The sequence below is a fragment of the Fringilla coelebs genome (genome assembly GCF_963513975.1).
Source record: "Fringilla coelebs genome assembly, chromosome: 3".
Lineage (NCBI taxonomy): Eukaryota > Metazoa > Chordata > Aves > Passeriformes > Fringillidae > Fringilla > Fringilla coelebs.
Window position 1 is genome coordinate 50811296 of NC_140030.1, and position 18147 is coordinate 50829442.

Genomic DNA, 18147 nt, shown 5'->3' on the forward strand with positions numbered 1-18147 from the left:
CAATTGTTTGAGCCAGTCTATGGATATGAAGAATATTTGCTGGTACTTCTTTATAGCATTTCTATTTCAAAACACTCTTTTCAAAGGATCTTATTGTTTTTAGATTATTAGAATATTTTCAACAGAATTATGATTTTGCATGTAATTTATTTTAAGCTCATCTAAAGACCTTAATGATTTCTAATTAGTAGATTGTATCCTTGTCATTGGAATTCATTATACAATACATAACATTTCAAAACAATCTTATTATAATAACTTAATTATTATCATTAATAATGACTCCAAATTAATTAACCTGAAATTTCTTTGTTATCCTCAAATAAATAAGTCCTCAGTATCTTCCCAAATAACATGCAGTGATGCTTAGAACAGCTTACTTATGAAAATTCAATGTGAAGAAGGATTTAATTCTTACAGTATTATCAGCATGATTTTTAGTTCTTTCTCTGCCCTTTTTTGTTATTTCTGAAACAGTTGAGTTTTGAAGAACTGTGAAGAAACACTCCTTGATACAAGTTAAATAGTTATTTTACTTCCTCAAGGATTGTAGTAATTCAGTTTGGCAGACAAGGATCAGAGACTACAAGCTGAGACTTAATCAGTCAATGTACCAGAGACCCATGCAACCAAGATACTGTGGTGCAGTCATGTATTTAATATATCCAGTACAAACTGAAACTGGTATCATACTGTGGAAACTTACTGCAGCTTATTTTCTTCCAGGTAAACCACTTGCTTCCCTTAACTTGTCATTAAATGTGGACTATTGTGGACTATCCCTTCTGCCAGCAGGTCATCTCAGTAAAAAAAAAACCAAAAAAAAAAAAAGACAGAACCTTGGGGGGGTTTTAGAATGACAATTGCTTCCGAGCCACTCATGATATCAAAAGAATGCAGCTTCCTTTCACAATTTAGCAGGCAACTACAACTTGCCCAACAGTATTACCCTGTAGAGTTCTAGGCTATATATATTATGTGTTACTGAGGGCAGGCTGTCACACTACCACTACCAATAGTGGTGTTCTAAACACATCAACACCGAGAAACAGAAGTCCTGCTTTTATTTCTGCTCTTTTCTGGTTTGTCACTAAATGAGTTCACAAGTTATTCTAAATTAATGACTTGAATTTGATTTTTTTCCTGGAAAAATACTAGACCTGCTGAATGATGTGAAGGATAGCAGGTGAGGGAACAGGGGAAGGAAAAAAAAAATAGGAGGAAAAGAAAATATGAGGAAGAAAATTACTAAGACCTTCCTCTACTGATTCTAGCAAGCTTTTAAATATGGTCATGATTGAAAAAAAGCTAATGTCAAATTAATTAATCTGCTGTACTTTTGCTCTCTTCTTCATATGAGGTTATATTTTGCCATGCCAACCCTTACTTGTACTTACTTTGTGCTAGCATTGGTTGTTCTGCGTAAGCCCATGAAAAAAAATCAAAACCTCTACATTTACTAGTTTATGAAGCTATGAAATTGCTTTATAAATAAGCTACACTTCCATGCATGTATGAAATCTGAACCACTACATCATAATAGCAAGTTTAACTTGATCTCCCTTTTCTAAAAGATGCTGCTTCATAGTTCTTCAAATGATTCTTCAGCTAGCTTGTTTAGATCCTCTAAAGCAAGTAAGACCTAGAAAATTCATCAATATTTTATAAAACATAAGAAATGCAACAAGCCTCTTCTCATCTGACTGTGCTTTGTGGCAGAAGTGTTTTTTCTGTGATTAATAACTAAGATCTGTAAATCCATGAATATCTTATTCAAAATCTTAATTGAGAGATTAATAACCTGACTACAATTTATTTGGCTAGTACATAGAAGCAAATCTATATTGAGATATATAATTAAGGAAGCTCATTTCTCATAGACCTTACTACTCTTTCATCTTTTTTTAATTGAGTGGACTTAAAAGCAAAAGGCAACAGACTTATACACGAATACCATGACAAATATAAAAAGGAGTACAAGTCAAGGAAGTATAGGTGATAAAGGCATTTATGTTACATTATAGGGATAAGAGGAAAGATAATATGGCTGATTCTTTGACAGGGAAGATTTAAAAAAAACCTTAAAGACACTGCTAATACCAGGTATTACAAAAAAAGAATGAAATCATATTTAAAAAACAAAACCAAACCAAACAAACAATCAAACAAATAAACAAGAAATCTTCAATGAAACCAAACCTGAAACATGGCAGCAAGTTCCCATTCAAGTCAGAAGTTTAAAGCAAAGAACTCAGAGAACAGTGACTGAGATAAATTACCAAATGACTTTTGATAAGAAATAACCACAAATTTTTGGTACCAATTCTGGAATGTAAGATTTCAGAAGAAAATAAGATAAATGAATGGTGGAGTACTCAAGTTGAGGGAAATGTTAAGCAGTGAATGCACCACTGCAGGACATTTACGGACAATATTCTTCAGCCACCCTCCTTACCAACTGTCATAACTGCAGAGCTAGGAGTAGAAAAGAAAAATGTATTCTGTGCAAATAGAAGAGTGAATACTAGAGTTTAATAGCCTTCTAATCTACAATATAGTTAATATTACAAGCAAAATAAAAATCTTTTTGCAGCTGTATCCTGAATGCAAAAGGATTAGATCACTCTGAAAATTACTTAATAGTTCTTCCTCAAATTACCCTAATGAAATAATAATTAAAAAAATAAACAAGAAAAGCAACAGGGTATCTCACTGGAGTGTGAACAGGTAGAAATGGCATAATTAATTTTCACATATAAATAATGATCCACATAAATCACTTGAAGTTTCACTATAAATTATCTTTGACAGAAGTGAATCATTAATATACAGCTATCCAGTAGTCTTCAAACTCTTTATTAGAGCATATTAATATTCAATCAACTAAATTTATTTTTCCATAAATCCTTTCCTGTAGACCCATATACCACACAAACAAATACCTAATATCTGCAAAACCAGGACAGATATTTGTAAGCATTGATGCACTACAAGTTTTCCTCAAATACAAACGTATTTTTTGGGCGAGTCAGCTTACTCAAAGTGTCCTCATGAAAGGGAAGAGATACTCCACTAAGTCAATGCAGTTACTAAATTACAATAGTCCTTTTTTATTCAGTGAGTCAAAATATCCACTTGCCAGTGTCTGTGATCACTATAATGGCACAGAATAAAAGCAAGGGAGTTAAAAGAAGAGTTCTGTTACATACAGCCTTCAGGCCTTGGTGCTGGGAAACATGTTCCATACGCTGTCAGATTTACCACTGCTTTTTATTACAGCTGAACCATAAGGTGTTAGTGTTGCAAGTTAAGCACTGTCCTTCAAAAGAATTTATAGAATAAAAATCCTACCCACTTCTTGGATTTTCATGCTGGAAAAACTCAGTGTGAACAACTCCTTTTAATTAACCACCCCTCATAAGCTACTTGCAGTTTTTTCCATGTTTTCCATTATACCAGATACAGAATAAATAGAGTTTAGAGATCTGGAAATGAAGCTTCCTTTTCCCTGACCTCAGTTTGGCCACACTAGTTCCAAAATGTTCTGTTATAGCACCTGTCATTCAACTCCATCTGAAAGGAGGGTTATAAACAGAACTATTAGCAGTATTATATTCAAGGCACATCTGTAAATTTTTATTTTTTTTTAAATGCTCAAAAGCCATCTCCATTATATAAATATATTAAAAATTCAACTCAGGCTATGTTTTTACATCTGCCATCACAATTATGTGATGTATACAGGATACATTTTCAAAGTACAAAGAAAAGATAAGATCCTCTTGAGCAATAAAAGAGGACACACATAAGAGGTCAGGACAGACAGAACAAAACCTACAGTTACAGTTTTTTCAGCCAAAGAAACTATACATTCTTTAATAGTACTAAGAATCTACTAGTCTTAATTATTCATGTCATAGGAACACACAAAGTAAGAGGACCAGAATGATACCTACCAGCTTACATAATTAAACACTACAGCATGAAATCTGAACACAGACAGGTTCAGAGAAGCAGAGACATTGTGCTGGCCTTCAACCTTTGTCAACAGATACAATAAAGCACTCATGCATTCCCATTCACACAATGGTTGCAGAACTCTTGCCAATCAAAAGTCTGTGTGAACCCTGTCTATCTCCTTGCACTAAAGCAGAACAAAAATTTAAGTGTTTTTCTAAAAACTCCAAGCAATGTGAGTAGCACACAACATGAATTCTGAATATTCACAACAAAGAATTTGTAAGATCTTGTACAAATGTAATTCATGGATCCATCTTGTAATAGTATTTTTCACCTCTCTTGTGAAAGAAAACTTCTATCACTGCCATATCATAGCACTTAAAAATACAGTTCAGATATTCTCCATTTTCTATTCATGCTCTTTAATTTCTTTTTTTGCAAGCACTAGAATAGCAATTTATGAACTTCATTATTTTAATTTTTGATCTATTTCTTCTAATGCTTTCTTTCAAAATAAGTTACACATCCTGAAAGCTTCGGTCTGGCAAATCATACGTTCACAATTGAGTGGTTTGTTGTTTTTTTTAACCTAGTACTGAAATAGAACACTTTCAATGGTTTATTTCCCTTTTATTTTCAAACAACAAACACAAAATATTTTGACTCCACTACCAAATGTTCTGTTCATTTTGCAGTTATATAATCTTTTACTTCAGTTACCTTTACCATCAAAAATGCCATTCAAAATTAAAACACTTCTTTGATGTCAATTTTTCAACAAACTCATTTGCAAACCTTTGAAATTTCATTTCAGCAAATTTACTTTTAGAAAAAGTATTAGCCAAGTTTTCTTAGTTGGCTGTCATCCACAAACGTGACAACTGTAATATCTATTTCATTAGCCCACTGGGTAATGATGAGCAACAGAATTATTCTGAATAAGAGAACCAAGGGATCCTTTAAACACATTCTGAGAATAATAATAACAATACAATATGCTTTTCCAACGCAAGAGTGACACTACTGCCTCCTTGAAGACACCCACTTTACCATTATCTGATTGTTTACTATGAAACTTGTCTTGGGAAGCCTGGAACAGTATTACAAAAGCTAAGATACAGAAAACTCCCGTTTATAACTATATGGCCTTTCCTCTGGTCAAAGCAAAATCACCTTTCTTTTTTTTTTTTTCCCCAGATATACACAAACAGACTATTTTATAGCCCACAGTTAACGTAAAATTTCTACCACTCCTGCAAATCTGTCTCTGCTAAAGAAATTCACAATTTCTAATAAGTTCATCTCAGGGATATAGTAAACATGAACAAATACAATGAATTATTTATTTACCAAACAATTCACCTGATTCTTTTGCATTGTCTAGGCAAACTAAAACCTTAAAACAGTTTCTCTGTGTGAATTAAACTGCTGTGCCTAGGTAGTTCTTCAAAGGATTCTTCAGTCTGCTCACACTTCAAATTGATGTTGAATGTGGAAACCAACTATCCTAAACGCTGTCTATTTCACACACCACCAAGCTCAGTAAACACAGGGATGTGAATCAAGAAAATAGTGTACAAAGAACTCAGCAGTTTAAGCAAACTGTCTTGCTTCAGTTACTAGAGAGATGATATAAATGTACCTTATGAGTCACCCACCAGAGACGAGCCAGAAGGTTAATCTTGAAGTGTGCATAAGAATTAGATTACCAAACAGCTTTCAGATTGACAGTTGCACAAAGCCAGACAAGCAAAACCAAACCAACTTATTTAGCTACAATTGCAGCCAGGACTGAAATAACCACAAGTACTTAATGAGATTATGATCAGTGTGATGTGAGGGTGGGGAGCAGGGTGCAGAGAGGAAGGAAAAAGAAATTTTTAAAATTGACTGAGATACTTGCATGAAATCTACACTGCTTGCATGCTTTCTACCTACCTTGTCTGAATTCAGCTTTCCTAGGAATTTCTGCAAGATAGCACTTTGGCACAGGGAACGATGAGAACATTGGCCAAGGATATAGACCACTGCCCTAAAATCAGGACCAGAAAAAAATTAATTTAGCAGAAACATTATTAGCTTTTTCTCAATTAACACACAAAGGTATAGTTCCCAGAATTACAGCCTACGCACCAAAATTGTTTGATACTACAATTTCCAATGAGATGTGCTATAACTAAAAAAAAAGCATAGAAAATCCAAAAAGCATTTGAGAATATAGTTTTTTATGGTGTATATACCACTGACAGTTTTGATTTTACAGTTCCCTTTTTCAACCACAAAGGAAATTACAAGTTTTATAAAAAATAAAAAAAAGAAACCCCAACAACATACTAAACTGTATTTCCAACTTTATAACTTTATACATTGATTTAGGTGTCTTTGCTGTGCTGACAGTAATCTGCATTTCATCTTTATGAGACTGACAGCCAGGGAGAAGTAGAACATTTAAAGAAGTTGCTTAACAAACACTCCTTTGTTAGAACATTGATGAAAGCTCCAGGTATTAGATACTGCATATGAGAACCCAAGAATGGAAAAAATATCAAATAATACAAAGATAAATGGAAAGCTAGTAAAGAAAACACAGAAATATAAAAGGAAAAAAACCAAACAAATTGTGCTTTCTTAAAAGTAACATTAAAATGGAGCAAAATAAACATGCTGTCTGAACATAGTATGTCTTAGGTACATGACAATCCCCAGATAGTGGGAGCAATGTATTTGCTCAGTGTATCACTTTAAAATATTAACTCTTCATAAAGCTAAAGGTGGTCTGGTGTTAAATAATTTTTCACATGCCGAATTACCAGCAAAAATGTTCAGTTAATGAAAGCAGAAATTACAGAAAAAAACGATAAACTTTAAATTCTAACCTTATCTAATTCTCTCAAAGGCAAAATCCTTTCCTGTGGTCCTCCAATCAGATTTATCCTTACAAGAACATGGTTTCTCTCCACTGACAGACCATCAATTATAAAAACTCTGTGGAAAAAACCCCAAGCATACACAATAAACTTTCAAAAATTAGAAGCTGTGATTTACTGACTATTTAATTCAGAAAACTTAAAGAAGCAAGAATATTTTGAAAAACATACCAGAGTTAAAACACAGACTGGAATACATATAGGCATAAATAAACAGAAACATTAAGCATTTTGAGATGTCTCCAAGCATTGTTGTAACTTTGTTCTTTGCTACCTACTACTGATTAGAAAAATTTGAGCAATTACTGGACCCAAAAGAATAGAAAATCTCACAGATTTTCTTCTGTCACATATAAATTATATAATTAGGGCAGTGACAGTTAATGGACCATAAAAAATTTGCTCCTTATTTGGCCTACCAGTATATTTCTGCTATCACAAATAAGCAGAGTTATTCACTACTTGAAACAGAGACAACTTGCTGTCTGAAGTCACTGTGCAGCCTAAGGTACAAAATTTTTGAAAGCAGTAACATCCAGTTTTTATTCACCAAGTTTCTTAATAAAAGTTTTGCCTTCGTAGGGAAATAGTAGCTTTCATCTTCAACTAGTAAATAACTATCATCTTCACCCATACTGTTTGACTTACATCCTGTAATGGTCCCGTAAAGCAAACAGTAAGAGGAAAATACTTAAAACTCAGCATGCCATGAGAAAGGAAAAAATGTCAGTAACTAAATGACTGTCCACTTCTGTCCCTAAAATACTTTTTTCCTTTTGAAAGGATGCGCTGTGCAATTTTATTTAGAAGACAGCAGTGGAAAGTAACAGAAGCTGGAGAGTTGACTAAACTACAAATAAACTGTTGGAGAGTTGACAAAGCTACAAACCAAACAATAGCAACAACAACAAAAATAATCCCTCATAAAAACTCCAAAGAACTGATGATGCCTGTAATTCATGAACATTAAAACAATACCCTGATTTTATATTAAATACATAACATTAAAAAAATATATAAAATTAAAAGGCATACTTACATTCACAAGTTTCAAACACTTTTTGTTTTAGAAACAACTTAAGAGTAATACAATTAAAAAGTAGAAAACAAATAGGTTTTTTTATTTTTTATACTTTTGGGGTGAACATGGGAGGAAGAGAAGGCTTTTGCATCTTTTCATAATTTAAAACTGCTGACAAACCTGCATGTAAGGAAACTTATGGATGTTAGAAGACAGTTTAAGTGAAAGCATTTGTACGTTTAAAGCTACTAAGGCATTCATGCATTTGTTCTCAGGAGAAGAGTTTGATAGTTAAAATAACATTTACCTCAATAACTTCTTACCCTGGTCCTTCTGAAGTTTCTGTGACATTTTCCTCCTGAGCAGTTAGCAAAACTTGTGACACTTTATACTGAGTCTCCAAGAGTAAAAGGGTATTGAGCTCACAGCACAGCACATTTAACAGCCTGCAGAAGGACACATTGAAATGGTAGCACATCAGTCAGGACTTCAGTAATGCCCAGAAAGACAAGGGTGCACTTGTTTATGAGATCTTGCAATGGAAAGGGAGAGGAGAAAAAAGCAACAAAAAAATCCCTCTTGAAGTGTCTGAAAAAAACTCACACACAACTAGGTCAGGAACACTCTTTTATATTCTTTTTAACCACTCAAGTGGCCCAACCTTAAGCAAACAGGGAATGGTTCCCAACAGTTTGGGTTTTTTTTCGTGTGCACTGAACAACCAGAGAAAATATCTACTGGTCAGCTCAGTCACTTTTGAGTTTACATTACAGCGTAACAAAAATGATACAGGCATAGTAAGACATTCCATGTGAAATATAAGGAAATTATACAATAATAGGCTGGTAAAGCAACTCAGAATTAGGTTGTCTGGAGGGGGAGGAGGGAAGGAAGGTACAAAAAATATATTTCATTTAGAAAAGAGGCTTTTAAGAACTTCTGTATAATCACATTTAATGCGGTTCAAAAGCAATAAAAGATTTAACATGTAACATAACCAACAAATCTGCTGGGTTGGGTTTTTTCAGAGAAACACAAATGGTAAATGAAATGAATAATAACAAGTGCACAAGACAGTACATTATATACAATTTTCTTTCATAACTTTGGGGCAAATTAACAGGGTAAGTACTCCAATATATTTTCATATAAATCTGAAGTAAACCAGTCCAAATCATATTACTTTTTGTTTTAACTAATCTATTCACTCTAAAACCACAACAGAATAATTTCATTGAGGTCTTCCAGTTAAAGGAAAACAATGTAGCTAAACATTCTTGTTACTGGTTTTATTTCCTGTTTCAACACAGTCATAAAATGCAACATAAATTAAGGCTGATCAGCATTATATTTTGCATTCACATAAGATTTTATATGAACTAGAAAATATGCTGTTTTAAATTCATAGTCTGTTAGTCAAAGCTTATTTTCTTCCATGTAATTCCTAATATGTTTCTACTGACAATAGCAAAAATTCATAAGCTATTCTCTCAATAATTTAACACCTGCAAATTTATACAGTTGTGGTCAAGGATTAAACAGCCAAGATGAGAATATGTCTCAGTTTTTTTCCTGTTGTTTTTAAACAACTTGATCTGTTCAGTTTCAGTACTCTTCAGCTTTATTTCTTTAACTATTTTGTGACATCAATTTTTTCTCAGTACTTTTCTAAATCAGAGAAAAAGAAATGACAGTTCAACTATAATTTTTTATTATTATTTAGAAGAAAAAAACCCAGAAAAGAGCATTGAAACTATTATGAAGATGGATAATTTTTTCTGTGAAGTACAATAAATAGCAAAAACCAGCAGTTAAAAACCACTTGGGAGAATGCTTTATAACACCATCTCCTCTGGTAGGCAAGGCAGAGCAAAAAAAAAAAAAAAACACCCCAAAAAAAACAAGAGCAACCAACCATGAGCAAATAAAATTAGGTAGATGGAACAGCGGCAGAATTAAATGACAAAATTTATGAGATCTAGTGTAAGGAGCTGCTGCTTGGGCATTCAAATGAAAAAGACATTTAAAAATTCAACTATTGAAGCACAGGTTATTTGGTTAATTGTAATATTCTATTAACTACCTTCCAAAGTCATACATGTATAAAGTTTCCAATTAAAAAAACAAACAAACATTTTATAGTAAGTATATTTGTAACCATGCTTGAATACAGCCTTGGAATTTTTTGTCTTTTTTTTTGGTTGTTTTTGGAACATAAGAATTGGATCAGACTCCCCATGTCAATATCTTATCCATAAGAAGTACATGCTTATGAGAATGTATAAAATCTTTACAGATAGAACCCAATATGATTAAAGCATATATTTTTGAGATACGTTTTTAAATTTTCTTTAGAAAGACTCCCAGCATAAATACTGCTGAAAATTGGAAGATACACTTTGATGAAGTTCTTGAACCTGGGAAGAGCCCAATGCAACAGTACAGGCTGGGGACAATCAGTCATAAAGCAGCTTTGCAGGCAAGGACCTGGGGGTCCTGATGGTCAATAGCTTGAACACGATCCAGAAACATGCCCTTGAGGGCCAACACCATCCTGGGCTGTGTAATGAAGAGTGCTGCCAAAAGGTGCTTGAGGGAGATGACCTTGCCCCTCTAGTGGCTCTGGTGAAGTCATACCTGGAGTGCTGGGTCTAGTTCTGAGCTCCCCAGTAACAGCATGACATGGATGAACTGGAGCAGGTCCAACAAAAGGCCAAGAGGATGATTAAGGCATGGGCCATCTGACATAGGGAAAAACTGAGAGAGCTATGACTGCTCAGCCTAGAGAAGAGGGTCCTCAGGAGACATCCTGTCAATGTGTATAAACATCAAACAGGAAGGTTTGAAAATTCAGTCAGACTCTCCTCAGTGATTCCCAGTGAAAGGACTAGATGTAAAGGCCATGAATTTAAAGACAAAAAATTCCATTTTAATATACTGTGACGGTGGTAAAACAGTGGAACAAATTGCCCAAAGTTGCTGCAGCATCACCAGCCTTGACAATACTCTAAACCAGACTGGACACAGCCCTGAGTAATGCTCTGCACTTGAACCTACTTTGAGCAGAGCAGTTGTACTACACAATCTTCCATCTCCCTTTCAATTCTGACTATGTAATTCTGTGATTGCTACTAGTAAGATATACCATACACACAGGAACAAACTGCAATGCATATAAAATAAAAGTTTATCTGAAGGCAGTCCTTTATAGAAGAGCAGTTTCAAAGAAATTCAGAAATATCAAAATACATATCATAGTTGTGAAAATATGCTAGGAATAAGTAATTTTGTTCTGAATTTCCTGCCATATCCGTTTTTCTTGAAAAGTGCTCCCTGGATTTTACCCCTTCAACTACAATTTCACAACTAATACTCCACTGCAGAAATCCCTAATCTAAAAGAAAGCATTCTAACTGGTATTCTGTTCCATGGGCTATCTCCTTGGTTTTGGTATGTGGAATCATAATGACTTTTTTAATTATGACACAACAAAAGGTCCTTTGTGAGGTATAAATCAGCTAGTAAATAAACCTTGCTAATTGTTATGCTCTCTAAATGTTTTTGCCTGAAAATAATATAATAAACTGCCCATGATTTAATCTGAGTTGCTAAAAATGCGTATTATGAGGATAGTTTATGACCATCTCAATATTTTTCTAGGAGTTCCTTTTAAGAACACAAACTAGTATGCTCTTTTTCCCAATGTCAAATGACATTTCTCTCAAACAGGACCTTTATTATGGTAAACCCAATTCTGGCTTTTTGCAGTTCCCAATACACCACCATTCACAATTCTTCCTTACTTTCATGTGTTCTTTCCAAAGCCACTCTGATGTTCTGTCCTCACTTCAGGCATATCTGCTAATGCTCAGCTGGTGGTGAAAGATGCAAGATACTACTCTTGAACACAGCAGCTGTAACAGTCTGTGGTCGGTTGACAACAGTCAGCAGCTAAGCACCCACCCTGCTTCTCACTCCCTTGCCACTTGTGCCTGGCCAGTCTCTGACCAAGGAGACCAGCAAGAACAACCTCCAAGCCCCTCAATGATACTATATGGTATAAAACATTCCTCTGGTCAGTTCAGATCAGCTGTTCCAGCTGTTTTCATTCCCAACTTCTTGCACATTCCTAGGTATGGGTAATGTTGATAAAAAAGAAAGCCATGTTGCTGAGCTCTTGCTTGCACAGTGTCAGTGGAAACATGCTGCGTTATCAATACTCTCTTAGTCCCAAACTCAAAACACAGCACCCATGTGGGGTGCTGTTAAAAACTTGACCCCAGTCTGTATGTACTCCAGAGAAACAAGATACAATTTTACGCTATAAGCAACACAAAATCTCCACCACATGGAAAAAAGCAAGCAGCTCATCCAAAGTAAACTATACTACAATCTCAGTAATAGACGTGTGCATGCAGCATAAAATGGCCAACTAAACACAAAATGATTACATCTCTGCTATAGACAGTGACATGATGCTGAAATAGAGGTCTATACTGGTCTTTTGTAAAAGGTTTTCTTTTGGCTTGTAGGCACTGCCTTCTCCAGATACAGACATGGTTGAATCAGACCAGTGCAAAATACATAGTATGATATTTGTAGAGAGCTCAGCTGTGGGACAAGGTAAGGTGTTTTTTTTTTCATCTCTTAGGAATAAATATTAAAAATTTAAGAGCAATAAAACAACCTCTTTGCAGAAGCAGGCCCTCCTTTTCACTAAATGACTATGTACAACAAAAGTGAAATCCAAAGCCAAACTTGCATTAAACAATTCCAGTTGTCATCATCATGGGGGACAGCCTCAAAACATTTAACATCAGAGCTTACATTAACAATTTGAATTATTCCTTATTATGCTTTGCATAAGAGCATAAACTTCAATGAGAATGTGGATCCAAACAGTGAATGGCAATTATTATCAAGTGCCAGACCAGTAGACAGAGGCAATGGCTAACAAAAAAAAACCTTACAGAAGTCCAAAGCAACTCAGTCAGTGTTGGAACACAAAGGACATTTGGAAGCTTCAGCCAAGCAAAGCCTTGCACACTGCCTTTGCAAACTGAACAAAAGGCATTAGCAATAAGCAGATAGAGGATGCCTCTGCACTTGGTCTAGCTAAAGGATTGAGGCTTCTAATTGTTCCACTGAGGACAATGCACAGTTTTGAAAATAAATATGAGTTTCTGGATACACCTTTGGTGCCTGGGGCACTGGAAGCTACAACCTCAGGACAGTCATGTTTCTCCCAGAAAGAAAACTCAGGGACTAATGTATTCCTTACAATGTTTTCCACATGAAAAGATTTTCAAAAGAGCACCTACACCATTTCAGCTACCCAATGCACCGACAAAGGACATGTAATGTGATGTGATTCCTAAGGATAAAGGTTTACCCAGCTAAATAAAAATGCTTTTCATGAGCATCACTTGACAGCCTAGAGGATCAGAAGTAAAAAATTTTAATTTCCCTCAGTTAAGTCAAAGAAAAAAAGTCAATAAACAAGTGATATCTGATCACAGAATCTACTGTTCCTATTTTATTAACAATTATTTGTTTTAAATTAATAAACCTAATGAGCTTCCATTAAATTATAAGTTAGCAAAAAATTGAATTAATGTGCAACTACATGATCACAGATAATGTAGAAGCATTCTCACATAATCCTGTTGCAAATCCCCATCATTAGTAGTCACTGCTGATCCAGACCCTGTCCACTTTTACCTTTGGATTCTGCTACTCATAATGCTTTTTCATAAAGAGAAAGGAAAAGAGAGACTAAATATAAACAGCATTGTGTTGCAATCATTAAAATCACACATTCTCTTAATCAATAATGCAAGTACAATTAAGGAATGATCTATTTCAAATGCTGAGGCTACCTCACTATTAAAATGCTATTATATAAGGGGGGTGTTTCCAATTCAGTTGACAAAAGTAATAGAGAAGAATGCAGGAGTGTTTATTATTTGTATTTCCTAAACTCGCCAAGTTATCTTTTGCCTATCACTTTTTTTTTATTTAATTAATTCATCTGGATTTCACTGGAATGCTCCAGATTAAATTTTGACAATATGTACTGCTTTAAGGCAAATTTCAAGATGCTGATTAATTTTGATGTCAGTAAAGTATAAGCCATTTAAATTTTCTTTCCTAAATCTTTTTCTGCTATTTTTTTAGGGCAACAGAATTGGGTACAATGCATTTTTATCATTCTCTGCACTCACTTGGTAAGCAAGAAGAATAAACAAAAAACATATTTTATATGCCAAAGAAAATGTGACCTAACAATGTCAAAATCTTTATTACACAAACCTGAAAATAACAAGCCAATATTATTTTTCTATTTGCAGCAGACAGTAGATTTACAATCCTGAGGCTGATACAGATGAGCATATGACTTAAACTAATATTTACAATTTTCTACAATTCCAAAGGAAAAAAATGCATTTATTCACACAAAGCATTGTAATAAATACTGGCTTTTCAGCCTTGCCTTAGAGAAGCCTAAAATAAATCTATTTTCCATTGCAGTTCAAATTACACTTCTACAAAATGGGTTATCTTCAGATATCTCTAATGACAGGCAAACACATTGAATCTTTAAAATTAAACAGTCACAATTTCCATGTCTGAAGGAAAAGGGTTTACCCTCAGAATTTTCCAGGTATTCCCCTGCAGAAGGCCAAACTCTAACACAGTTGCTTGATGCTCACTAGCATGAGGCACCTCAGTGAACAAGTGGGGAGCTAACAAAGGTCCTTCTGATTCAGAATATAAGTGCAAAAGATGTCTGACTTCACAATATTTAGGAGTTTTATTGATTTATGCTCAAAATAAGCCACTGAGAAAAAAAAAAGCCAAAGGAAAAAAAAAGTCTAAATGTTTCCTCTTTAAAGTATTCAGATGCCCCTTACAGCCATTTTATCACATATCCACAAAAAAGAGATTCCAAGAACAGTGTTTTACAAAAGTACTCTATTAAGTAAAAGGGAATTTTTGCAAATCTGCCTGTAAACCAACTCTTATCTCCTCCCACTGCCCACAATCTAGGCATATTCCATTAATGTTGTTTCTCCTCCTGTTATTTACTCAAGCCAACACTAATTGAGTATCTTCTAATTTATTTTGGGGAATTGATACTCTTTAGAGACAGGAACCCAATTATCAAAGCTAGAAATTCTTACTCTGCCACATTTTAATCCAGCTAACAAAACATTGTCACTAACATTCACAGAAAACCTATTTTCTGAATAGAGAGAACAGCAATATGTAAATGGCTGAATAATCCTTCAGGCAAAGACTTGGAAAATATATATATTATGCATATATTTTCTTGGCAGGCTGTAAAAACTGATGAATGCATTTACTGTACTGAAATACTAGACAAATTGTGTGGTTCATATATAATATCATTAATCTGAAAGACTCCTTTTTAATATAAATTAGAGAACTCTTCAAAGAGCTTGGCCTCAATAGGGAGGCGGTGAAGACTTCTAGTGTCACATTTTAAGAAAACTGTTATTTCTCATATGCAATATCTTTTAAAATCAGATTTATGGGTATACTTGTATCAGAGAAATAAAGCTCATTAAACTAAGAAAATGTTCTGTTTAGTATGTTTAAAAAATATTGCTTTAATTACTGCTCTTAATTTCCTTCTTTTGGATTTGTGCTCTGATGGCAAGTTCAAAACCTTCTACAACAGAGTGACCATTGAGAGTTTCTGCATTAGCTCCTGTGCATCCAGATTTTCAGCCTGTACCAAAGAGTGTCTGAGACAGCCTTCAATATTCTTTTATCAACTGATACTGGCCAACTGGGAGACTTCTCTATTCTAAATAAGCATAAATCTGCTTTGAAGCTAAAAGCTGAACTGACAGTTTGAAAATCTTTCCATAGACAAATTAGGAACTGCCTATATACTTAGACATTTCTATTCCTATCTCCAACTTCTTGCCTAAGGTTTCCCTTTAATAAATAAATAATAATAATGCTAATAGCACCTTCTTTTTTTCTCCAGTTAGCTTAAAAGGAAATTCAAGTGAACAAATGTCATTACAGAAACACACAATAGATTCAATTAATGGAAAACCAGATCATTGTCTGAAACTACTGAAGAATCATCCTAAGCAAAGATACTTCCAAGAACCTAAAACCAAATAAATAACAAACCAAACCAAAAAACCAAACCAAAACAAAAACCCAAACAAACAAATGACCCCTAACAAAACCAAAGAATAACAACAAGAAGAAAACCAAAGGAACCACGGATTTGAAATTAGCTACAGCTCGTGGTTGAAATGAGTATTTCACCCTTGACCACACAAACCCTAATGTATATGAATGCACCACAGGGAGTATTCTTTAAAGACTAAGAGATATTGGCAATGCACACCCTATTTTGCTTCCCTATGCTTTCCCTTTGCTTTCTCCTGCACGCACACCACTTTACAGTGGTTAAGCTTGAAAAGTGAAGTTGACAGCAAAGCCTCTACCAGACTGTCCTTCAAAATTGTAATTCAGAATTCACACTTATTCAAAATAAAGAAAACTATCCACCAGAAAATGCAATAATTATATTACAAACATAAATATCCAAAATACCTGTGCATTTTGGATTAAACAGCCTATGGAAATACCTATGTATTTTATGCTCTATATGCAATTGCACAGCTAATAACCAAAATAATTTAAGACACTGAAGCTCACTATACACACAAAGGAAAATGTAGTTCTAAATTGCAGAAGTTGTTTAACAATCAAGTAAATGTGTAACTGTTTTGAACAAGAAAAGCAGGACTCACAGTATAACACTGTGAGTTAAACAGATCTAAAGTTCAGCACTCAACTATGGGTGGAGTCAAGCCACATATATAGTGTATGGCTGTGTAGATCTGGGTTTGGCTGTAGTATTGGTATTAAATCTAGCGGAAATGTTTCCAGACAATTGCTTCACAAAATCATATTGTTTTTCAATGCTGCAATTATCACCTAAATATTTAATTTCTACATAACAGCAAAGAGAAATTAGATCTTTTGCTATAATTTCCACATTTTCAGATCTGTTAGGCATCTAATATTTGGTATAACTCCTGCTGAACTTAGAACTCTTGATGGAATTTGGTCAAGGAGCAAACCAACTACACAAGGCAAGGTTCGTTTTACACAACATGGATGTCTGCAGTCAGTAGCATTCACAGGAAAGATTACAGAACTTTGAAATGAACTGCATACCTCTCATGTTCAGGTAATATAGGCCACGGTTACTTGCAAGTCTTAATACTCTAAATAAGTCTTAATACTGTAAATCCTGAGTTACAAGGGACCCATCAGGATCTAGTCCAACTCCTGGCCCTGCACCCCTAGGACACCCCACAAATCACAGCACATGCCTGACAGTGCCGTCCAAATGCTTTTTTGAACACTGTCAGGCTCGGTGCTTTTATCACTTCCCCGGGGAGCCTGTTCCAGTGCCCAACGACCCTTTATTTTAAACTATAAAATATCTCATTTTCTCTTGATCCTAATTAAATCAATGGAAGTTCTGTCAAGTTTTCTATGGACTCAGTCTAATCCTACATGAAGAACATTCTTTTTTCTTATTTCATCTTAAGACTTCTCATTCCTATATAAACTAGTGACTTCCTCCAAAGCAGCATCTATAACTTCTAATTAGTATGTCAAAATCATATACATCTCCCAACTCCAATCTCTGCCATTGTTCATCTCTACTATGCTCATCCTTATCAACAAATTTTACTGTATCATCTTATGGTCATTCATATATAATATGAAATAATTTTAATGTGATATTAAAGTACAACAAGCTAAGGCTTCAGAACGTAATCAGTTGAGCTACATCTTGCTCAAACAAGGTAATCAAAGTTTTCCATATTATGAAGTACAATCCAATAGATTTTTATTTCAACTGTCTATAATAAGTTCCTAACAAAAATGTGAATTCAAAGATTTATATAGTCATCCTTGGAAAATAGAATAAAAATGCAGAGACTAATTTCTATGTTAAAATTATAAAGCACTGAATATTACAATACATGAGCATAACAGTGTGAGCATCTTTTAAGTCTACCTTTAGGTTCTAGAAGTATTTGGAACCAAATGCTACAATCCTTAAACTAGGTTTACTCCTTAAATTAAGTTTTTGCAAAATAGGTGATAATTAAACAAATTGTTAAATACCAATTTTAAGTATGGGGAAACTACATAAACTAAAATGAC

At 34.3% G+C, this 18147-nt stretch overlaps 1 protein-coding gene across 1 annotated transcript in view; it reads right to left on the minus strand.

Moving 5' to 3' along the window:
* Window positions 1-18147, minus strand: part of TBC1D32 (TBC1 domain family member 32) — a 73985-nt gene that overhangs the window by 25577 nt on the left and 30261 nt on the right. The window contains exons 24-26 of the mRNA XM_084202325.1: window positions 8232-8354; window positions 6837-6945; window positions 5899-5992 (exon numbers count right to left, since the gene is read on the minus strand). Of these exons, the coding sequence (XP_084058451.1) occupies window positions 5899-5992; window positions 6837-6945; window positions 8232-8354 (326 nt within the window). The remainder of the gene's footprint in view (window positions 1-5898; window positions 5993-6836; window positions 6946-8231; window positions 8355-18147) is intronic.